This window comes from Dendrobium catenatum, unplaced genomic scaffold (genome assembly GCF_001605985.2).
Source record: "Dendrobium catenatum unplaced genomic scaffold, ASM160598v2 fragScaff_scaffold_1328, whole genome shotgun sequence".
NCBI lineage: Eukaryota > Viridiplantae > Streptophyta > Magnoliopsida > Asparagales > Orchidaceae > Dendrobium > Dendrobium catenatum.
This window is the reverse complement of record NW_021319790.1, coordinates 384,937-410,026: the sequence shown is the minus strand read 5'-3', so window position 1 is coordinate 410,026 and position 25,090 is coordinate 384,937. Positions and strand designations below refer to the sequence as shown.

General features: G+C 35.8%; 1 protein-coding gene across 1 annotated transcript in view; it reads left to right on the top strand.

The window, feature by feature from the left end:
* Window positions 1-1,420: 1,420 nt before the first annotated feature.
* Window positions 1,421-25,090, top strand: part of LOC110093194 (protein tesmin/TSO1-like CXC 6) — a 34,935-nt gene continuing 11,265 nt past the window's right edge. The window contains exons 1-6 of the mRNA XM_020818006.1: window positions 1,421-1,824; window positions 8,291-8,371; window positions 9,206-9,383; window positions 11,198-11,551; window positions 22,995-23,092; window positions 23,219-23,310. Of these exons, the coding sequence (XP_020673665.1) occupies window positions 1,421-1,824; window positions 8,291-8,371; window positions 9,206-9,383; window positions 11,198-11,551; window positions 22,995-23,092; window positions 23,219-23,310 (1,207 nt within the window). The remainder of the gene's footprint in view (window positions 1,825-8,290; window positions 8,372-9,205; window positions 9,384-11,197; window positions 11,552-22,994; window positions 23,093-23,218; window positions 23,311-25,090) is intronic.

Genomic DNA, 25,090 nt, shown 5'->3' with positions numbered 1-25,090 from the left:
CGTAGCATCCCTAGGAATCACGTGTGTATTAATAACACGCTCGCCGGGGCCCATGCGGGTTATTTTTATATACCCCTTTAGTATACCTATGTGTATACAGTTTGTAGTGCACGTGGGTATTTAGAAATATTTGTAGACGCCTTCTGTCTGCTTGTACAGAGGTTGCAGATCCGATGGCGTGGCGTTGTAGATTGTAGATGCCTTCTGTCTGCTTTCATAGATGTTGTAGATCCGGTGGCGTGGCGTTGTAGATTGTAGACGCCTTCTGTCTGCTTTCATAGATGTTGCAGATCCGGTGGCGTGGTTATTTGGATGTCATGAGGTATTTCCTCATCTTCACATTGACTCCCCTTTCTCAATCACCAGGGACGGTTTTCTTTCGGACTTTGAAGTCCACTGGTTGCTGCTTTGCTTTGAAAAGATCTCGTTTCGAGATCTTTAATGTAATGGACTTTTTCGTACATCGGGTTGCCGTTGTACTCGAAATACTTGTAGATCTTGATCACCGTTGCTGTAGGTGATATCTATACTTGTGCCCACAGTAGTTCGTTATGCTTACGATATACACACTGTTGTTATCCACAAGTTGTTTGTAGTCATTTGCAGGGGACCGGTTATACTCACTACGACCCCCTGAAGGTATTTGTAGGAGACCCATTGACATCAGTATTGTGTCCACCTTTCACCAATCTCAGGTGGGCTGATGTCTGCATTTATTTGTAGAGGATGGATCTTTAATTGCTGATCTCCAGTATTGCCTTCTCAATCAACAAGCAATCGTAGGGATTGTTGTAGGAGTTTATGCATCAAGGTCTTGTAACCTACTTTGAGTCACTATTGACCATACAGATGTTCTTGTAGTTTGAATCCCCTCGCACATAATTCAAACTTTTCCCTTTGTATATGTTTGGATCCAAGTTCAATTTCATTCAGACTTGAATTCATCAAGTTTACAAGTCCCCATTTGATGTCGTATAGTCCGAGTACAAACATGAGCTTGAAGTGTATGTTCCGAAGTGCATGTTCAAATTGATTGTCCAGGGTCTTCTGAAGTTCTTGCAAGTGCATATGTATTTTCGAGTTGATTTGAATTTGAATTTGATCTTTTATTAGTCAATTGAGTTTTGTTCTAATCCTCTGCTCGTGTTCAATCAAGTTCAAAAGTCCACAAATATGAGTTCACTGTTGTTCATTTGAGTGCGAGCTCTTGTTCTTCTTTGAGTTCAAAATAGGTCCCAAGTAGAGTAATATTTCACCCGAAATTTCGGCAGCCTCCCGGCGTCTCCTCCGTTTAGGAGAAAACTACGGAAAATTGGGCCTTTCCCACCACGCTAAGAAAAGCATGTATGGTAGATGCCCTCTTTGGAGGACACCGCGGCCGTGTAAAGTCTTTTTCCCCACCACGCTAAGAAAAGCGTGCATGGGTCTTCTATCGGTACCAGTTGCAGGAGAAAAAGCAGTTGTTTCTCCGCAAGCGGGTACTTATGGGTATCCCGATCTCGTCGTACGCATCGCACCGGATTCCCTTCCTACCACGCCAAGAAAAGCGTGCATAGGTGATTTGCCGGTGCGTTACGAACTTCGAAGAAGGATTTGGAACCATGGGTCGCTCGCCTACCTTGTCGTAGGTGTCGCGCCGGTTGCCCCTCCTACCACGCTAAGAAAAGCGTGTATAGGCAGACCACCGACTCGACACACATGCCGAGGTAAGAGAGCAAACAAGGGTTCCATAAGTTATACCTTCGGCCGCCGGCGGACTAGTGGACCGGCGGTGGATGTCGGCTCGGATGTCGAGGAAGGCCCGGGGACCGAGGCGGGACCGAGGCAAGAGGCATGCTTTCTCTTTTTCATTATTAATCTTAATTAATTATAATTAATAATAATTAAATTTAATTAATTATAATTAACAATAATTAATTAAAGAATAACATAATTAATTATGATTTAATTAATCATAATTAATTAAAAGTCATCTTTAATTAATTATAATTAAAAATAATTAGATTATAATTAACTTAACTAATTAAGATTAATTTCAATTAATTAAAATTAATACATATATATTTTATTTTGTTTTGGCCGGACTTAGGCTAAATCCAACCAAATGGTTTTAGTGCACGCGTTAAATCCCGGCGGTGGGTAGATCCCGGATTTAAGGATTTACAGCTTAAATCCCGTATTTACTAAATCCCTCGGTTCGGTGGATTTCTGGGATTTGGCCGAAGAAGAGCGTGAAAGGTAGAAAGTTACCTTCACCAAAAGCGAGCTCCCGTTGCTTCTTCCAATCGGAGAGAGGGGCGCCGGCAGAGGAGCTAAGTCGAACAGTCAGAAGGAGCCAAAGAAGCGTGCACAAGGGAGAGAGTTTCCTTCACAGCAGCGAACTCCCGTTCTTTACTTCCGATCAAATTGTCGCCACTTCTGATCCTACAAGCAGGGAGCGTCGTTGGAGAGGCGAAGTCGTTCGACCATAAAGGAGTCGGAGAGAGAGTGGAGCGAGGCAGCGAGAGTGAGAGAAAACGGGGTCCGGGGAACCAGCAGAGACCGAAGGCCTCGTCCATTCGCTCCTTTTAACGACGCCAGCGCGCTCTGTGAGCGACGTGGGGGAGAAGATTGTGCACGAAGTGACTCGGGCGTGGCTTCGACGTGCAAACGACGTGGGAGCGGCAGAGAGCAGGTAAGGGATTTGATTTTTTTTTTTTTTGTTTAAACTTTACAGGTCAACACTCCTCAAATTCTCTTAATTTCTCATACCATTTCTCTGTTAGCCGATTTTTGAAAATTAAATTGGATTTAAAAAAGTTATATAAGTGACTTTAGATCTTTAAAATAAAATATTAATATAACTATTTAATTTATTCAATTTTCAATAGAAAATTCATATAAATCTATTTGAAACCTTAAAGATTATAGATACATATTCATAAAATAAATCATTTTATTTTGAAAATATTGATGAAATCAGTTTGTACAATGGACACCTGATGGCTCCAAAATCCTCATATGTAACAACATATGTCAATTTCATAAAAAATTTTACTAACGCCCAAAAGTTACGAAAAAATTCATGCAAGTAAAATACTACAATAGCAATACTATGACAAATATGATTTGTGATTTGGAGTTATATTGACAGCAGAAAAAAAATATTTACCTAGGTCAAAATACGGGTCATTACAAAAGTTCAGATTTAAGTAATATTTTTTCAGGATCGTATCAGTATGAGTAAATCGTCGACTCAGTAAACAGAATCACCACTCTTTTCTCGTCATCTCATTAGTAACTCTTTATAACTCCCAATCGTTGTATCATTATATCACATGAATCAGTAGATGATAATACATAACTATAGTATTTAAAGAAAAGTCTGTCGGCCCATCATGTATAGGTCAATCAATCTTTACTTATCTTTTACATACATTATAATAAAAGAAATAACGAAGAACTATTATCCAATCAAATATTCATTTTCAGTCTCAACAGTTGTATTAACAGTATGATTGGAAAAAAAATAAAATCATACAAAATTTTTATAACTTTATTTTACCTGGTGAAATTCAGAAATGTTACAATAAACATCTCAAATATAATTAGTACGATCTCGTATAAAAAGTTGTGCGATAAAAAGTTCAATAAAATCGAAAAAAAATATATTAAAATAATTTATGAGGAGAAGTCAACGGGCAAAATCAAAATATTTGAAAATATAGATATGATTAAAATCACCTATCACGATATGAACAATTTTCATAAAATTGACAAAGAGACTGAAACCCCATATTTTCCTTTCTTTATGTTGCACTTCAATTCAAACAGGAATTCAATTTTTTTTAAAAAAAATTGAATTGTTATAAGACGAATGACATCGAAGGAGACCGTGCCAACTAGCTTACCATGTGGTCACTTTACATCATGGAGAGTGCTCATCCGAAGTGATGCGAACACTTTGATCGAGTCCCTTATTACGGTCCTGTTAGATACCTACAATATATCAATATAGACATATACGAGCATAGATTGATAAGTCTTTATTTTAATTTTTATAATGTTAGATTCAAAATATAGCATTAATGTTCTTTATAAATTAGATGCAATTTATTGTGACATAAATCCCATTGATAAAGAAATATATACCAATGTAAAAATAAAGGGCCTATAATAAAATCAGAAATAAAGATAAAAGTGTAAATATTAAAAAAAAAAAAATTGTAATACTGGTAAAAATGTGTATTAAAATGTTAACTAAGATGATTAAAGTATTGAAAATGTACATTAAAAGCTTTGGTCATTCCTAATAAGTTTTCATTAAAATATTCTTTGCATCAACAAAATGTAATTAGAGTTAAATTAGAATTAATTAAAATGTTTTAACAAAGAAAGAGGACACTAATTAATGTAGTTTTTTAATTAGATAAATTAATTACCATCAGTCCATCGAAACGGACTTGCATTAACGCATCTCTAATCCTTCAATTTTTATAATTAATAACCATAAAATATTTCAGTGCCACGTCTCTTTTAGAAGATCTTGACCGTCCATTCTCCGTAATTAGTTTAGGCCGTCCACATGGCATCATCATAGATCAGCAGGTTTAGCGGGATGACTTCTTGACCTCATCTCGTCCGTCCGATTCCCGATCAAGACGTGGCCCGCATACGACGGCAGTGGTGGAGCGATTCCGTTGTAGAAATCCACGTATATTTTTTATTAATTTAGATTTCCTTATTTTTCGATCGGAGGGCCACCGGCTGCGATTACTCAGTTTCTATGAATCCTGACCGCATGATGGGCCTATAGAGATTACCGTCAGATTCGACTGAGAATGAAATCCGTCCGTAAGAAAAAAAATTAATTATTATTTTGTCTCAATTAGTTGTGAATTTTTTTAAAAAAATTATTAAAAAAAGGATTTTTATAAATCAAATTGGCTTTCTTTAAAATAAAAAAGGAAGTTTTATGGTTTCTTCCCTCCTATCATCTCTCTTCAATGAGGCAACTAGTTTTTATTTATTTATTTCACATATATTATTATCATAATACTATAATAGTAATTTCAATGACATATCCGCATTCATTTCTAATATATTGCAACAAATAATGTACAATTGAACTTAATTCAAAAAATAGCAAAATGTCATAATGGTAGATAACAAAAATCATACTGAGCAAAAATTTATATTTTTAGAATTTAACCAAATTACCAAATATTGCATCAAAATAATATTCTGAAGCATTAAGTGAACTAAATTACTATTTTTAGAGGTCAAAAATAAATTTATGAGTAGATAAAAATTATAGTATTTTTTAAAATAACTAGAGTAATAATGCTCAAATGAATACTCAAAATATTCATAATCTCAATCTCTATAACATATAAAAAGTTATGAGGTGAAAGTTTTATCAATACAAAATTATTCTCATTTTTGGGCAACAAAAATATAAATTTGATCGAAAAAAAATCAAAAACACAAAATCCTTGAAATTATAAATAGGATAAAGATTCTTTAGAACGAGACGAGCAAATCTCCAAAAATACTTGACTGATAAAAATCGCTCTGTCTTTTAAATATGATCTTTTCTTTTCTCTCTCCTCAAATTTTCTTAATTTCTCATGCCATTTCTCTCTATTAGCCGATTTTCAAAAATTAAATTGGATTTAAAATAGTTAAATAAGTGACTTTAGATCTTTAAAATAAAATATTAATATAACTATTTAATTTAATCAATTTTCAATAGAAAATCATATAAATATATTTGGAACCTTAAAGATTATAGATACATATTCATAAAATAAAACATTTTATTTAAAAAATATCGATAAAATCTGTTTGTAAAACGGACACATGATGATTCCAAAATCCTCATCTGTAACAACAATTGTCAATTTCATAAGAATTTTAGTAGCGCCCAAAAGTTACGAAAAAAATCATGCAAGTAAAATACTACAATAACAATACCGTGACAAAGATGATTTGTGATTTGGAGTTATATTGACTACAAAAAAAAAGTTACCTAGGTCAAAATATATGGGTCATTACAGAAGTTTGATTTAAGTAATATTTTTTCAGTATCATATCAGTATGAGTAAACCGTCGACTCGGTAAATAAAATCACCACTCTTTGCCAATCATCTCATTAATAACTCTTTATAACTCCCAATAATTATATCATTATATCACGTGAATCAGTAGATGATAACACCTAACTATAGTATTTAAAGAAAAGTTTGTCGGTCCATCATCCTGTAAGGTCAATCAATCTTCAACTAAGAGGTCAACCAATCTTTACTTATCTTTTACATACATTATAATAAAAGGAATAACGAAGAACTATTATCCAATCAAATATTCATTTTCAATCTCAACGGCTATATTAACAGTATGCTTGGAAAAAATAAAATCATACAAAATTTTTATAACTTTATTTTACATGGTGAAATTCAAAAATGTTACAGTAAACATCTCAAATATAATTAGTACGATGTCGTATAAAAAGTTCAATAAAACTGGAAAAATATATTAAAATAATTTATGAGGAGAAGTCAGCGAGCAAAATCAAAATTTTTGAAAATATAGATATGATTAAAATCACCTACCACGATATGAACAATTTTCACAAAAATAACAAAGCGATCTGGAGGCGAAAACCCCATATTTTCCTTTCTTTCTGTTGCACTGCAATTCAAACATAATTTTTTTTTTAATTTGAATTGTTATAAGACGAATGACATTGAAGGCTCAAGTAAGCCTAGACGAGGCCTTTTGGGAGACTCGTGCCAACCATCTTACCATGTGGTCACTTTACATCATGGAGAGTGCTCATCCAAAGTGATGCGAACACTTTGATCGAGTCTCTTATTGCGGTCCTGTTAGATAACTACAATATATCAATATAGACATATACGAGCATAGATTGATAAGTATTTATTTTAATTTTTATAATGTTAGATTCAAAATATAGCATTAATGTTCTTTATAAATTAGATGCAATTTCTTGTGACATAAATCCCATTGATAAAGAAATAGATACCAATGTAAAAATAAAGGGCCTACAATAAAATCAGAAATAAAGATAAAAGTGTAAATATTAAAAAATAATAGTTGTAATACTGGTAAAAATGTGTATTAAAATGTTAACTAAGATGATTAAATTATTGAGAATGTACATTAAAAGCTTTGGTCATTCCTAATAAGTTTTCATTAAACTATTCTTTGCATCAACAAAATGTAATTAGAGTTAAATTAGAATTAATTAAAATGTTTTAACAAAGAAAGAGGACACTAATTAATGTAGTTTTTTTATTAGATAAATTAATTACCATCAGTCCATCGAAACGGACTTGCATTAACGCATCTCTAATCCTTCAATTTTTATAATTAATAACCATAAAATATTTCAGTGCCACGTCTCTTTTAGAAGATCTTGACCGTCCATTCTCCGTAATTAGTTTAGGCCGTCCACATGGCATCATCATAGATCAACAGGTTTAGCGGGAATGACTTCTTGACCTCATCTCGTCCGTCCGATTCCCGATCAAGACGTGGCCCGCATACGACGGCAGTGGTGGAGCGATTCCGTTGTAGAAATCCACGCATATTTTTTATTAATTTAGATTTCCTTATTTTTCGATCGGAGGGCCACCGGCTGCGATTACTCTGTTTCTATGAATCCTGACCGCAGGGGGGGGGGAGGAAATTCGGGGCAAAGCCCATTCATTAACCAAAGCATGAATACAGATGGTAGATATGTACGCTTGATGGTAGTTATTGTTCTTCAAATAGATTCAACGGAAGTAAGGAACTATATTTCATCAATCAATTTGAAGAACAATAAAGCAAAGTATGAAATTGTATTGTAAAATATGTCCTTTAGACCATGGGGCTTATGGCTTAAGATCCGCAGTCATTTTCAATTTAAAATAGTTTTATCTATTTAAACATAACTATTAACGTCTAATGATACAAAACTATTATAATTACTAAAATGACTATTCCTACAGAAGGAAAATCGCTTTCTGTAAAAATACTTAAGAAGGAAAACTAGAATAATAAAGAGAGCATCTTGTGGTTGAATGGTAATTTATCTTTTCTTCTTTAAAAGAAGCTTCAATGGTGAGGGTAACTATAAAGCAACTTGTGAACTGGTGTATGTTTGAGCATTGCTATTCAATAGTTAGTCTTCTACATTTTTTGATGATAATGTTATTTGACGTATCATTTTAACTTTTGAAAATAATTGAAGTATTTCTATAGCTCAATTTCTCACGCTTATTGTTTTTGTAACCATTTTCAGGATGTCTATAAATGAAGTCGAAGATAGTACCACAAAGAATCAGAAGCAATGCAACTGTCGCAACTCAAAATGCTTGAAGCTGTAGGTGTCATGGATTACTATATGATGAACTGGTTCTATTTTTTTCATCAGAGCTATTAGAAAGTGATACGACTACAAAATATTTAGGGGTAAACAACGACTTGAGTTTGCTAGAATCTCTAGAAAATGGGGAATTTAGGAGGAAGAGGAGATTCTCGGTCAAGGTAGATTAGTTCATTTCATTTGATACCCCAGTGCTATCAAATGTAGGGTATTTAAAAACTTGTAAGGACACATTTGCTACCTAATATCCACAATTTACTTACTGACTACATGACCCAAACAACACATTAACCTAATCTCACTCTAACGTATTGACTTGTAAGGACACATTTGCCTACCTCTCACAGTTTCACCACTATTTTTGTTGCCTTCCATGATTTGAAGGTCTTGTATAGATTTCTCGGTTGGATTTTTCTTGTTTGTTATGTGTTTCAACCTTAAGGGTAAGGTTGGTTTTGAAGGTTTGGATAATTATAGTGTCAATGATTATTATAAATAGTGTGCGATTAGGTTAATGTGTTATTTGGGTCATTTAGTCAATAGATAATTAGTGGGTATTAGGTGATTAGGATGTCCTTGTAATTCTTTAAGTAATCTTCTTTTGGGAGCATTAGGATATCAAATCAAATGAACTAATACTTCTTGACTGAGATTCTCCACTTCCCATTTCTCAATCCCTTATATGTTGGAGTTTGCAGCGAACTCAAATCATCGTTTATCCCTCAGTCCTCCAAGGTTATGTCAGATAGCTAAGGGGCCACTTTGGATCGCTTTTGTTTTTGTTTTTATAGATATTGATTATTTATTTTATTTTTCATAATTGCTGTATAGGTACTGTGAGTGCTTTGCTTCTGGAGTTTACTGCAATGGCTGCAGTTGTACAAATTGCAGTAACAATGTTGAGAATGACACTGTAAGGAGAGATGCTATTGAAGTCATCTTAGAACGCAATCCAAATGCTTTTAGGCCAAAGATTGCTAGCAGTCCACATGCAGTTGGGGACATAAAGGTTTGTCTTTATGCACTTCATCAATACATTTCCTTGCAGTATATAAACTTAGGCAACCTATTACTTTTATTTTTCAAAGTTTCAACCTTGTATTCCTCTAGTAATGTTTGGAAGCACTCGTGCTGCACATTTTAGTGACAAGTGATTGACTTTGTTTGGATGTTAGAACGATCCTGCTCGTTTTCAATATTTTTGCTCTCTTTTCGAATAACCCACTATATATGCTGTTGCATCCTATTTTCTGAACAAAAAGTCCAAAGGGAATTCCCTGAAAGGATGGAATGTTTGCAAGCACTCCTGCTGTACATGTTAGTGATAAGTGATTGACTTTGTTTGGATGTCAGAACAATCCTGCTCGTATTTTTGTCCTCTTTTTGAATGACCCGCTATAAATGCTGTTGCATTCTATTTTCTAGACAAAAAGACCAAAGGGAATTTCCTGGAAGGATGGAACGTTGTCTATCAAACGCCAAAGTTCTTGTGAATGATATGATGGTTGACGATCCATAATTCCCTATGTTAAGGCATTCCACATATAATTTTTTCCCCTATTTACTATGATATGTGATGAGAATGGTCGTTCCAATAATACTGGTATTCCATTCTTTTTTTAAAATTTTGCATTAATTACTATTATATCAGTTAAATATCTTATATTACTCGGCAAAGATAAAAAGAATCTTTATATTAATTACTGCTATATCTCCTTATTATTAATTAATGACTTAGATTAAACATTAAGTGATGGATTAAAATATTAATTATGGCTTGGTTAATCAAGCCATGAGCAATTGGCGTTTTACCAATCATCCATCCACCTTAAAAAAATCAGAATTCTTCCTTTTTGCTTGTTTCTTTTGACTGCCCCTCATCACCAGCCGATAGCCTGCCATGGTCTACTCCTCATCACCTGATTGTCATCTACTAGCCTCTCACCACCAAGTAGATCTCGCCAACATCCACCAATGCTTGCCAACTACCACCACTGTTGGTGTTGTTCAATTCGCGGCCATTGCCTTTTGTAAGCCTAACTGTTTACATCCTGATTTGGTACCTTCATTCATTGTTGTTTATATTGGTCATTGCACATGGTAGTGAATGAGGTCAGACATGGACAAGTGAATTTATTATTTAAGTTTTTTGAAATATTTTAGAATATGTAATGAATGCTAACCAAGATGCTATATTTGACATAATGAGAAGTTATGGGGTTATCCAAGTAATATTACAGTTTTGTTTTCTGGATTGTTAAAATAGAAAATATTAAGTTGAAATTATTTCAATGTCTACACACTTGCATGTGTTGTAAATTCCTGTATTAAAGGCACAATATGCATATCTTAAAACTAACTCAATACTTTTAGTGCTTATAGGACTTTACAAAATTAATGTATAGATTAAAAAAAGGGGCCTAGAACACGAGGTGCCGCCATTGCTAGATCTGAGGAAAAAGTTATGTAGACAACCTTACTCCTTCATTGTAATATGAATGCATGGTTCAAACCTAACAGTCTAGTAATTAAGGAGGAAAATTAACTATTATTCCAGGGCTTACCATTCTTAAGGGATCAATTTGCTTTCTTAATTGTCATCATCTTATCTGAGGTTTAAACTAACATGTTTAAGTGGTCAAGAAATCTGGGATGGTTTATCCTCTTTCTCTGCTTAAGGGATGGACTCGGGCCTGGGTGGGGGTGTTATTGGACTTAGAAGATTACTATGCTTTTACCTTTACATATAACCTCAATTCTACTCTCTAGTCATTCATTTACTTTTCTTATTTATGTACTAATTAAATCCCTGTTTTTTGCTAGGATGAGGTCGTTGAGTTACCTTATATGGTAAAGCATAACAAAGGATGCCATTGCAAGAAATCAGGGTGCCTTAAGAAATACTGTGAGTGCTTTCAAGCCAAAATTCTCTGCTCTGAAAATTGCAAATGTGTAGATTGCAAGAACTTCAAAGAGAACCAGGCCACAATAACTCATGTCGATGGCCACCATGGAAATGCCCATGCCTACATTCCGCAGACAGCAAACGCTGCTCTAAATGGTGCCATTAGGTCCTCTGGGTGCGGCTTCCCAGCATCAAAAAAGAGAAAGCACCCGGAGTTTCCATTTTCAACTTCAGTAAATGGTCAATCTGCTCACAGCTTTGTGCATCCGCTGGTATTCCCTTTTTTCCCTCGAATATCTATGCAACGGATAGAAAATTTATTTGCTTGCGTATCATGTTTTATTTTCTCTTCTGCATATGTTTTCCCCGCTTATTTGATGGAACTAATGCAATGTACAAGTGCTGCCTAGTTAATTACCCATTCCACTCACAGGAGAGTGCTCTTCATTAAGGAGGTCCTTTTGGATTAATTCTAGTTTATATTTGGTATTTAGACTTGTATTTAGTTAATGGAGAATGGCTGAGAAGATGGGAGCAAACTCTAATCAAATCATATGGTTTCATCAACTTGGGTATGCCAGTGGACCTAAGCCACTAATGTCAAAGGAAATTTGGCCTGAACATTCAGAGAGTCTGATTTATAGTGTTATATTGGTTCTTCTCAGGTATCCTGTATAGATCAGAGTGAAAATGTGTGTCAAATACTTACTCTTGATGTTGGCATTGACTCATTCATTAGTAAAGGGCTTGTTGTACTAGTTTCACTTAATGATTCAGAGACACGTAGGATGGCTATTTGTGGTTAAGAGATTTTAGACATGGCTATTGAAGTTCCCAAGGCATGGTATGACTATTAGTTGTTCATGTTTTTTGATTGCTTCTTTGTTGCAGAGATCAGGATGCGCAGGAGAATGAGTGTGTTTACTGTTAGAGATAGGATACGAAACAAGCATATATGTGAAAATGTTGGACTAGCTCCAGTGGAAGATAAGATTAGAGAGAGTCGTCTTAGATTGTTTGGTCACATAAAACAGCGGTCTTCCGATTACCCGGTTAGAAGAGTAGATGTATTAGATTTGACTTATGTTAAGAAAGGTAGAGATAAATCTAAAAAGACTTGGTTAGAAAATATTAGAAATGACCTTTCTTTATTAGATTTAAATGAGAATTTAACTCTTAACAGAACACCATGGAGAAAAATGATTCATGTAGCCGACCCCACGTAGTGGAATAAAGGTTTGATGTTGTTGTTATTATTGAGTGTTAGCATGATAACTGTTGCAAATTCATGTTTAGCGGATTTGGTGGCATAAAATTTTTGGCCCAAATTGGTGTTATTTGGTAAGGCTTTATGTTGGCCTACTTATCGAGTTGAGGCTTACATCCATAAAAAGGATCAAAAGGGGGAGTTAACAACCTCAAGGGTAAGGAAAGCCCTGAAGACGGGGTTTGAATTTAATGGTTTATCTGGTTTTATGTCAGTGATCACTTGTTCTGTTTTTTTTTAAGTATATATAAAATTTAGATAAACCTAACGTCTTTAAAAGAATAATCCAATCTGTATAGAATAATAGTTGAACTCTGGATCATTCATTCATTCATACTGTGGCTTGATTCTAGTATGATTGTTTTAACCTTCTACATGTGATTCAGTCTTCTCATTTTCTATATGGGTGATCATATATTTTATGTCTTCCTTCTTGGGAAGAATCAACAGAAACAAAATAGGATTAAGAAGTAATAAGGTTGATGAACCCTCTTATTGTACAGTTTGTGGTGTGTGGGATCCGAAAATTCGGCCTCGGCCTCCGCCCGCTTAATACTTTTTCTTCAGCGAGGGGGAGTTTTAACGGAATAAGTTCTGGGGTAAATTTTGAGAAGGCAAATGGGTTTGTAGATAAGACACTACCTAGAGATTTCCCCCTCATTTTGCGAGGACTTTATGATCTGAGTTCTGGTTTCCTATAGGCGCAAGCCCATATAGTTAATTACCCCTCCCAATCATGAGAGAGAACTTTCGATTAAGGCCAGTCATCAATCAGATACGTTGTATTCATAGATACATAGTATCAGGCATATAGTATCAGCATTGGTATCAGGATGTTGGAGAATTTGAAAGTTTGATATTTAATATTAAAAATTGCACCATCTTGTACTTAAAGCGGATGGTGGGGGAATGGATGATAGACCCGATCAAGATCCCATGGTTCAGTTGTCCCGGGCCATCATGGTCCTTGGTCTACTTAGTCAGAGGAGGTAGTCGACCCAACCTGACAGAAGGATCCTTGTCGGCAGCCATATGATGCTTCGTCCAAGGGGACCTTGTAGACCTAGGTTGGATATTTGCCTAAGGGGACAAATTTGAATCCATTTTAGCTAACAGAGGGCTTTGTGCCCTATCGATTATATCATATTGATTCATATCTCAAGGATTTGATGCCAATAAGGAACGTATTGGCTCTGGTCATAATCGGTATTTTGTGGTGCCATTTGGCGACAAAACCACTCGGTTCAGAGGGCCCTGGGTCATAACTGTTTATCATGCGGTGCCATTTGGCGGCAAAACTATCGTTTAGAGGACACGTACCACGTCCTTACTGGCAGGAGATCGTTTGATAATGATTCCTAATGATATTTTCGACTAGGCATTAGCTCCATGTGAATTGAAGTAAATTTTAATTTGTCCACCCCGACAAACTGTTGCGGAGGGTGGATGGATTTTGCTTTAAGTGATTGATATGTTGAATCTCAATTTTAAATATTTAGATTTTGGGATTTTTAGATATTTTTGGGTATTTGGTTTGAACTTGAAATATTTGGAATTAATCCCTCCGGTTGAGATCTTCGTTCAACACGGCCATCATCGGGGTGACGTTAAAATCACTTATATTTTTGTAGAAATTTGAATTTTGTTAAAGGTTAGAGGCATTATAAATTATTTGAGATTATCCCATCCGGTTGAGATCTGCATTCAACACGGCTATCATCGGGGTGTTTTTGGGGTCATTTTTATTTATAGTTGGAACCTTGTCGACCCTATCAACTTGTCGATAGGGAATCGGGTTTTGTAGGTTTTATGCCTTTATTAGTGAATTTTTTTGATTGTAGGCCTTGAAGGCCTAATATGAATATATTAAAACAAGTACATCAGTCGCCACAATCCTGTATTTGTTTAATAGTTTGAACCCTATCAACTCCTATTGATTCGCATAGAAGGATCAGGTTCGAACTTGAATTCACTTATTAACCCGTGCAGTATCCCTAGATGTCACATGTGTACCATTAACATGCTCGCCGGTGCCCATGCAGGTGTTTGGGGGTATTTTATAATATTTAATGAACCTTGTCGACTTCTATTTACTTAGGAGGATCGGGTTTCATAATATTTATGGTTTTATTAATGAATTCTCATTGTTATAGTCCTTGAAGGCTTAATATGAATGTATTAAAACAAATATATTGGTCGCCGCAACTATATATTTGTTTAATAGTTCGAACCCTATCGACTCCTATTGATCTATATAGAAGGATTGGGTTCGAACTTGAATTCACTTATTAACTCGCTCAGCATCCCTAGACATCACGGTGTTCCCACAGCACGCTCATCGGGGCCCATGTGTGTTGTGATTATATTTTCCCCTTTAATGTACCTATGTGTATATAAATTACGGTGCATGTGCGGGTTACTTTGAAATATTTGTAAACGCCTTTTGTCCGCTTGCATGAATATTGCGAATCTGGTGGCGGTATTATATGGATGTTGTGAGGCACCTTATGATCTTGATGTTGACTTTCCTTTTCTCGTTCACCGTGAGGTCCTTCTTGAAATTCATGACCGCTGCTTTGAAAAGAATTACTTTCAAGATCTTCGATTTAGTAGACCTCTGTATAGTTGGCCTTCAAAATGAATAGATGTATCTAGGTGCACTTGGTATTTCCATTTTTTTGTGGATGTTAGAACTGTTTGCTTTCTGAGTATGGGACCAAGAAGGAATTTTGAAACACCAGGAAGTTTAGTTTGAATTTGTTCAAATATTTCTTCCATTGTACAGGGAGGTGTCCTTCTCCGTATATCAAGTTGTTTTCATACCCAGTGTATTCACACATCTCAATCATCGTTGTTGTAGGTGATATATGTACTTGTGTCCACAAGGGTTCGTGGTTCTTACAATTTCGTGATATATGACTTTGTAGGGACTATTATAGGAGTCTGCTGCACTCATCACATATTCAATCTTCTCTGCCCGTCGTTGTATGTTGTCTTTCAACATTCGTAGATAATAACGATATTTATCTACGAATTGTGGTTTCAATACTATCATTGCTTGAATGTGTGAGCATGACATTTGTCCCTCATAGGTCCATAGATTATTTGTTATAAGTTGGTATCTATAACTTCTGTTGTCAATGAAGGTTCTGAAAACTTCTTGATTATTCCTCTAGCTATAAGTTCTAATTCGTCCCAACAAAGATTAACAAATGCTTGGTCATTGAAAAGTTGCAAACAATCACCATTCTCTAAGCTCTTTAATATCAATATTCCTTTCTTCTTGTAGTGGATAGATATGTATACTTGCCACAATGTTATTGCCAATGATGTGGACAATTATCATCGCCTTTCATACTCACCTTGCCTTGTAGAGAAATTAGATATCCAAGCTTTACTTATAGTATATCATTGCACCACTCATGGGTAAATCATTGTATGCATTTAGAATGAACATTTGCAAGATTTCGACGGGAATCATCCTCAAGTCTCACCTTAAGTGCATGGAATGTTTTCATCATTTACCATACTTACATTCATCTTCTCATGAGAATGATTATCGCTGACATGTGAAGACGATTCAAATATTGTATAGCAAACTTGTTTGATAATGTTTGCATTCCAATTGGGATGATCGTTACAAGCTAATCATTCAAAAATTCAATGCAAAAGTTTGTAATCAACTCATACATGTGGGTTCCGAAAAATTCCATTTTGTGTGATCCCGGCCTCTCAGTGCCATCAATTTATTTTTCTTTTATTTATTTTGTGTGATGATGAAGATAGAGAGTTTTAACTAGATTATGTTCCGAGGGAATTTTTAGAAGGCATATTGGATTTTTAGATAAGACACTACCCATATATTTCACCCTCATTTTGTGAGGACTTTTTTTTATTTGAGTTCTGGTTTCCTATAGGCGCAAGCCCCTATAGTTAATTACCCCTCCTAATAACAAGAGAGAACTTTCGATTAAGGCTAGTCGTTAAGGATGTCGTATAGGTTGTGAACCTATCGTATAATAGCAATAATTTTAGGGTTTAAATTTAATCTTATTGATTTGAATTTTCAAATTTGGAATTTAGAAATTATCACTATAAACTTAAAACTTGTGGTGGGGGGAATGAAGACTAGCCCGATCAAGATCCCATGGTTCCGTCGTCCCGGGCTGTCGTGATCCCTGGTCTACTTAGTCAGAGGAGGTAGTCGACCCAACCTGACAGAAGACATCTTATCGGCAGCCATGGGTTACTTCGTCCAAGAATACCTTGTAGACTTGGGGTTGATGTTTGTCTAAGGAGCTATATCTAAATCCACCTTAGCTAACAAAGGGCTTTATGCCTATCAAATATACCCTATGATTCATAACTCAAGGGTTTGACGCCTTTAGGGAACATACGGGCTTTGGCCGTGATCATAATATAATGGTGCCATTTTGCTGCGTAACCACCCGATCAGAGGGCACGTGCCACGTCCCTGTTGGCAAGAGACTATTTGAAGATGAATCGTAGTGATACACCCGACATGCATTTGCTCTTTGTGAGCTGAGGTTAATTTCAAATTTATCACCCCCGACAAACGGTTGCGGGAGGTGAATGATTTTTAGTTTTAAGTTTTTAGATGATAAATTTTATTTTAAAATTTTGATTAGATTTGATTTGATTTGAGATTTGACCCCTCCGGTTGAGATTTGCGATCAACACGGCCATCATCGGGGTGAAGTTTGAGGTCACTTGTATTTTCTTAGGATTTTGGGAGGTATTTTACAATTCAAGTCGTGTCGACTCCAGACCTTTCAAGGAGGAGGATGAAACTTGAATATTTAGCCCGCGCAGCATTCTCGAATTGTTAGATTTGGGACTTAGATGTAACGATTGGAGCACATGCGGGTTGTAGCATTTGACCATGCGCAGCATTCTCGATCATTGATGTTTGTAACTTTAACGCATTGACCGGAGCACATGCAGGGATATATTTAGTTTAATGGATCATATTTAATATAAAAGGGGCATTTTGAAATATTTAAATATGACCAATTTAATCAAGTGATTTTATTTAACAATGGCCCGAAATTTCATTTAAGGGCCTAAGAACGCCTTCTGTCCGCTTATACACATGTTGCGGATCCGGTGGTACACTCTAAATTAGGTTTAATTTGTAACACATATAAGATATCCTTCTGTCGTTATTATCTCACTCAACATAGTTTACAGAGAATGATTATTCAATAAATATTAGGAGATCATGTTAGTATTCGTAGGAGAATTACTTTGCTTGATATAAGTTCTCCTATTTTCTCCCATAAATTGACTGATTTATTTGATATAAGTATTTTGTTCTTGCTCGCAAGCTAGTTGATGTGGGCACTACAAATTCCTATTCCTTCTCATAGGTGAATTGTAGTATTATCTAAAATTTAGATTTAAAGTCACTTTTTTATTGCTTGATAGTTTTAACAAATATGAAGTTTGGCTTTAAAACATAGTGATATTGATCAAGAGCTTGAAATGTATTAGCAACTTTATTAACCAAATCATTAGTTGATGTTGTATTTGACTAATTAATTGAATATTTTTCAATCCTTCAAAATTTTCAATTAAGTCTAAAATTTTTCTAAGTCCAGAATTTTTTTAGAAAAATTTGGCAGCCTTCCGGTGTCCCCTCCGCAATGCCGGGAGGTAAGGGAGTGGCTCGACTCGGCCGGAGCGAATCAACGGCGAGGAGATTGAGTCTTCAAAAACTTTGATGATCGTTGTTTGCAAATTGAATGGTTGCCAATGCTTGGATAGAGATCGCAGTTGATTGCCGATGCTTGATTGGATATCGTAATTGATTATTGATTGAGACAATTGCTTGTTGCCGGTTGATTGTATCAATTAATTAAATAAAATTTAATTAAAATTAAATTTTAATTTAATAATTAATTAATTAATTATTTCCAAATTAATTAAATTCATATTCTTCCAATCTTTAAAAATTTGGCTAAGTCTTGAATTTCTGAGTAAATTTCGGCAGCTTCCCGGCGTCCCCTCCCCGATGTCGGGAGGTAAAGAAGTGCTCGACTCGGCCGGATCACATCGACGGCGAGGAGATTTGGGAGAGCGAATCGATCCCATAAAAGAGTATTCGAAAGGTTCTTGTAGTGGTTGTTGATTGCCGGAGATTTGTGGCACATTAGACTAAGTCCTAAAAGTTTGAGAAAAATCCGGCAGCCTCCCGGCATCCCCTCCCCGATGCCGGGAGGTAAGAGAGTGCTCGACTCGACCGGATCAAATCGACGGCGAGGAGATTTGGGAGAGCGAATCGATTTTTTATTAGGTCGTCGCAAGGGCCTCGTCGGTTTCCCTCCCTAATACGCCACGTGAGCGCGTAGGGGGTTTGCTGGCTCGTCGCAAGCCACGAAAGAAAGATTTAAGTTAAAAATTTATACCTTTGCGAATTGCGACAATGGCGGGAAAAGATGCACAAAATAATCTTCTTCTATTTTTTTTGTATTTTCTCTTTTTTTTCTTTTTTTTTAACATAAGCACTCATACATACACATATATACATATCTATATACATATATATGTCCATACATATATGCATCAATATACATATACATGTGACACATACATATGCATATACATTTATATCTTTAATATTGGTAGCAATAACTCACATAAATAATGACATTAACTAATAATACAAATAGCATTAAGCACTAAGTGAGCCTAACTAAGCAGAATAAGGGAATTCAAACAAAAGAAACTTGTTGTTCTTGGATTTTAGTTGGTTTTTTTGGTAAAATTTGGGCTGTTTTGAGATAGGGATTGGGATGAACGACATGAAGCAGGTTTAAGTGGCTTATTTGGGATTAAATGTGAGTGAGATAGGCCTCTTCTTTTTTTTTGGATTAGTGGGCTGGTTACAGATTTTGTTGTTTAAGTCTAAAGATTAGGTGTGTGTTGGGCTCTGTTGGGCCTTTGATTCTTAATGGGCTGTAGGACAATGGGATTTAGGCTTTGAGTGAAGTGGGCTGCTGATTAATGGTGGGTCCCCCTTTTTTTTCTGACTTGATATTGAAATCATCAGAAGGAGAAGATGGTCTTCCATCTCCACAAGACTTGTTTCTGCGAAAGCTGGAGAGTATGGAGCTTTGCGAGTTCAGGAAGCTCTGCAGAGAAGCGATGGGAAATGGAGATAATGGTATGACTTTGGTTCTTTTGTTTTCTGGGGAGGATTCATCTGCAACCTGAAGCAGAATCGTGGGTTTGCCTTGGTGTGAGGTGCGATCACAGCTCTCCTAGTCTAGACGCATGAGACGGGTGGAGGGAATTGGAGATAGGGGACGGGTACAGAGCTTGAAGAAGCTTTGCCCTCTGGAGTAGGATCGGGTGGAATACAGGGCTTGCGAATGGCTTCAGCTTGGGCAGGTGTCCTCGAGTGCAGGCGATGTGTATGAGGAAATTGACGGACAGAGGAGGAAATAGAGAGGAGGTGCGGTAGTTGTGTTGAAGGTGTATGTTACCGTATGGGAGGAGGGAAGATTTTTTTTTTTTACCTGAGCTCAGTGGTTTCGGCTTCTTCAGCAAGAACCGAAGAGGGAGACGGGACAAGCTTAGGTGGAAGGCTGAGGTTATGAGAAGGGAAGGAGACTTATGCGGCCATGCTTACTAGAAGGTAGAAAGAAGACGGACAGGAGGCTTTTTTGTGCATCTGCTTCGGGGTCGAGAGAGATAAAATTTTGTATCTGCTTCATTTCATTTTTTAACGACAAAACATTGCTAAGGCCAGCTGTTGTCTGAACATCGGATTGACGGAAACTACAGGAATTCGACCGAACGAGGTAATCGGCATTTAATGGGCATTTGAACTTTCTTTGTTTTGACACCTACTCCTTGTTAAACTTTTACAAATTAATAGCCATACTATGATACTAAAAACATCTCTCCTTAGACTATTGGTTGAGAGCTTAGGCTTCCAACTAAGAGGTCTAAGATTCGAGTCTATGTGTATGCGTTGTGTATGAATTTGCCTTAAATGACCTAAATGTCCCAAAAAAAAAAGCCATACTAATGATGGCGAATTATTGCGTCCGGTCACCGGATGTCCAGACATCCAATCCGGTGACACCACGTCACCCAAATACACTGGGTCCCGGATTGGTGTCCGGACGAATTCGGACACCGGATGCAATAATTTGCCTACTAATGATATATCATTCCAGCATTAATTTAAAATGACATGAGTGCACTAATAAGTCAAAAATCATCTTGATTTGTGTGTTGCTTTCTCGTTTTGCTCGTCGGCTACCTCGTTTTACGTGTCGATTTTGTCGAACGTCGAAATTAGACAAATTGATAGTGCATTTAAGGTATTTCCAACTTTCCTGTCGCAATGACGCAGTCCGTTTTGAGATCGGACGTCGTCTGGGCGACGCTGAGGGTAATTTTTACATAAGGCCGCCTCGATTTGCGTGCGCAACCTCAATAGAACAATTTGATAGTGCATTTAGGGTATTTTCGGTGTTCTGAACACAACGACGCAATTCGTTTTACGATCGGACATGGGATTGCCTCGATTTGAGCAATGTCGAGGGTAATTTTTACATGGGACCGCCTCGATTTGTGTGCACAACCTCAATTAAACAAATTGGTAATGCATTTAGGGTGATTTCGGAGCTCCAAACACAATGACGCTGTCTGTTCTTCAATCCGACGTCCTTTGATCAGCCTCTCATTTTAATTTCGGGTGTCAGTCATTCCTTTTGACCCATCTCATCCGGTTCGACTGTGAGGGGCCTCGACCTAACAGAATTCAACATCCTGATTGCAATGATGCCGTCTGTTTGGAAATCAGAGGTCGTTTGACCCTTCAAGTGACGCGTGACGCCAAGTCTCATATCGCTTTATTCACCAATTTGGGTCATTTCTCGCATGGTTTTAGATGTAGGGGTCAACATGGTGCATGTAAGAGGTGGGCAGGGAGTTGATTTTGAGTACAAAACAAACAAGCATAGCCTTTGAGGATCAAGTCTATGTAATAGTGTCCCATCCTATGTGCCAATTTGAGGGGCTGCTTGGCTGCAAGTAGGATTTAAGTCGAGTAGAATTTAGGCTTTGTTTGGGATAGTTGTTCTTACTGTTTTTTATAGTAGCTTTTTAGTACAAAAATTTCTAGAAAGCTGTGAAAAGTCAGTGGTCAAAACCTATCTCAAAAGAAATCTTATTGAATTTAAATTTATTGAATTTTGCGGCTGTTAAATTTGAAAAGTAGTTTGACTTGATAGATATTTAATTTGATTAAATTTTGATTAATTGTTTGAATGTTTATCTAAGGATTTAATTCTATTAATCTAAATAATTTTTTAATAATATTATGATTTATTACGTTATCCTGTTCGATCTTGATTCAACCGGTCGAACCGTGAACCTCTCATTCTTCCGGTTCGTTGTCCGGTCCAGTTTTTAAAACCTTATTTAGTAATACTTCACTAGTAAAATAATAATAATTAGCAAATGTAAGGAAAACTGATTGGAGCGAAAATGGAGGGGATGGAGGCGATATTCTTCTATGCCATTGCCTATCTATTTCTATAACTTCTCCTCTTGGATCTTTGTCTATACTCTTCCTAGAGTCGTTGGCCCATCTAGGGTTCGCTCCTCGTTGCCATTTCTTCGTTGCTACTTCGTCTTCGCATGAGCTGATTTTTGACAGAGATGCTCAACTGCTCAAGGGACTTTCTTCGCCTCCTTCGACGACGACATTTTTCCTGTCGGATCGGAAGACGGGAGCTCTCCGCGAAGGTAACGATCTTTTCTCCGTTTCACGCGTTTCTTCAGCCGCATCCCTTAAATCCGCCAAACTACATAATTTATTTAATCTGGGATTTAAGGAAAAGTGGAGAGACACAACAACAACAACATCAAACCTTTGTCCCACGTAGTGGGGAAAATAATGGAGAGACAATGGGATTTAAATTCATTTTTACTTTGCATTTTTTTTTTCATCCAACCAAATACCAATATTTTCGAAACCCTACATTTAGAGTGCTTTATACCTATTTTACTTCCAAGCAAATAGCCCTATATATCTAACCTGTTAAGCTATTTGCCTCTTTTTATGTCATTTAAATAGCACAGAATAATTTATAAATCATTTAGAACTTGCATAATAAAATAGTTTACTGTTCAATCAATTAGGCTTATTGTGTTTAACTGAATTAATTAAGCTTAATCTTAGTGTAATTATGCTTTTAGGCTTAATTATAAAGATTAATTAAGCTTGATTTTCAAAGTAAGGTTTATTTTACTGATATATCTAGTTAACGAAGGCTCATTAGGGTCAAGTTTGCTATTTATTACCCAATTAGACCTTTGTCTTAATTGAACAAATATGATTGATCCGAATTCTTAAGGTAAGCAGACACTGAGTAATAATAGTTTGACAAAGATATTTAACTTCTCAGGTTAACAGTGTGAAGGCTTCTGGAACTGCCCGTCCTGCTGCTGGATCAAAAGTGCAATCTACTGGTAGTGCTATACAAGTTTCTAAACTGACTTACAGGTTTTGATCTATCTTCTGCTAATATTTCTAATTAACGATGAACTCACTCCCTTTGCATAACTGTCATTTTTTTCAACTATTAGTTTAATCTATGGGAAACTTGACCTGTTGCTGTTCAATTTTAAGGTCTCTTCTCGCTGGCATTATCCAACCAGAGTATATAAGAAATCTTTGTAGTGCTTTGGTGGTACAATCAGGACAGGCCAAAACATTTGATGGTATGGATCAACAGAGACTTATTCATTCACACATTTAAATGTTTATATTTAGTAATGGTATGTAGTTGGGCTTGTTTACTGCTTAGTTGTGATAATGGAACATGCATGTCTTTGATAATTTGAGGTTATCAGTTCTTGATTGTGTTGATGATGTCTTGCATATCTTGTTTAATATTTGGCATCTTATTCAAAGGATAGCTTATCTTCTCTAATACAAAGGATAGTTTATCTGGGTCTGTGATGTGTGAAATTCTGTGCACATCTTTTTGTTTGAAGAAATAGAATTTTGAGTACCATTGAGATCTCTTAGCATGCTAGAGTAAGATGCCTACTCAGCTTAGTAGTTCAACCACAATCAACAAACACTTAAGCCTATTTGTGTTAATCTTTAGAATAATCATTCTTCAAAGGAATTGTAAGAGCAGAAAAAAAGAATGGTATTTGAAACCCCTACTTCAATGAAGGATATCATACTATAGTATGGATTCTCTCTCTATTTTATTGTGGGCTTAAAAAATTCTTGAATGACATTGTTCTATTTTCAAGTGGCTCTAGATTAAATTTTTAGAAGGTAGATTGTATATATGATAAAATAATACCATAGAGATTTCTTCCTCAAATGAGTTTGCAATCTAGTTTGAGGTTGCCTATAATCGCATGTCTTTATGATTAATTACCTCTCGATTGTAAAACACTTTTGATTAAGGTTAGGCGGTAGGCTTAAGATGCTTTATTTTAGTTATAACAATTTAGATTGTTGTCCAGCATCATGTTGACTCAAGCTCATCACATGGAAGAGCAAGCATGAGTGAACCCTTCAGCTTTCTTGGTGCTTGCGCCCCTTTTAATTTTCTTAGGAATTTTGGTGTGGTTGCTATTTTACAAGCGAAAGATGGGGGTTGCATGCGGTGCAGGCGCTCACAGTAGATGCGGGATCGGCGACGGATTTGAGCATAATTAGATTCCTTATTTGAAATAATAGAATTTGGCAATTTCTTTAAACTTTGCTATAAATTTGACCACAACCATTACGGGATAGATTCCTTCATTTAAGCCTCAAAAGTAATGACATTATGTAAGAGCAATTAGTCTTGTTATTTAGAATATAAGATTTTTGACAACTTAAAATATTGTTGAAAGTCATTCTAAGCCTTAGAATTATTTGTCATTCCTTTATTTTGAAATCTTATTTTAAAATTTATTTTTTAAAGTACTTTCAGAATTTAATGGGGTTGTAATTGGTATTTATGTAAAATAATGGAAAAAAGACGGTCTTGAAGTGAATTCTAATTTGAATTATCTTCTTCTCTCTCTTGGTAGCCATGAATAAATAAAAAATTTTGAGTATTTTGTGCGATTATCAATCTTCCCTATAACCAATGTTTGAAATTGTGCAATTGGGTATTGAGACATTTTTCTTTCATGAAGCGAGGCGTTAACCTCAAGGCGTAATCCTCAAAATCCAAAAATTGCGTAAAATGAAAATAAATGTTAAAAGTGATTTTTATATAATACCTAAATAATATGTTAAAGAATGATATATTAACTTTCTATTGAACTATGAGGTAACACATTGACATACATATGAAATAAAAAATTACACAGGACATAAAGTGATAAGTGATGAATTACATGAAATAAAATTGAAATTCAAATATTATCAGAGTAAAACAATATGAAATGTATGAATTTCATAAAAGTATCCTATAACCTCAAGTTCAACTCTAAATTCCTTTTTCTTAGTTTTCTACTCATCCACATTTAATTTCTGAAAAAAGCT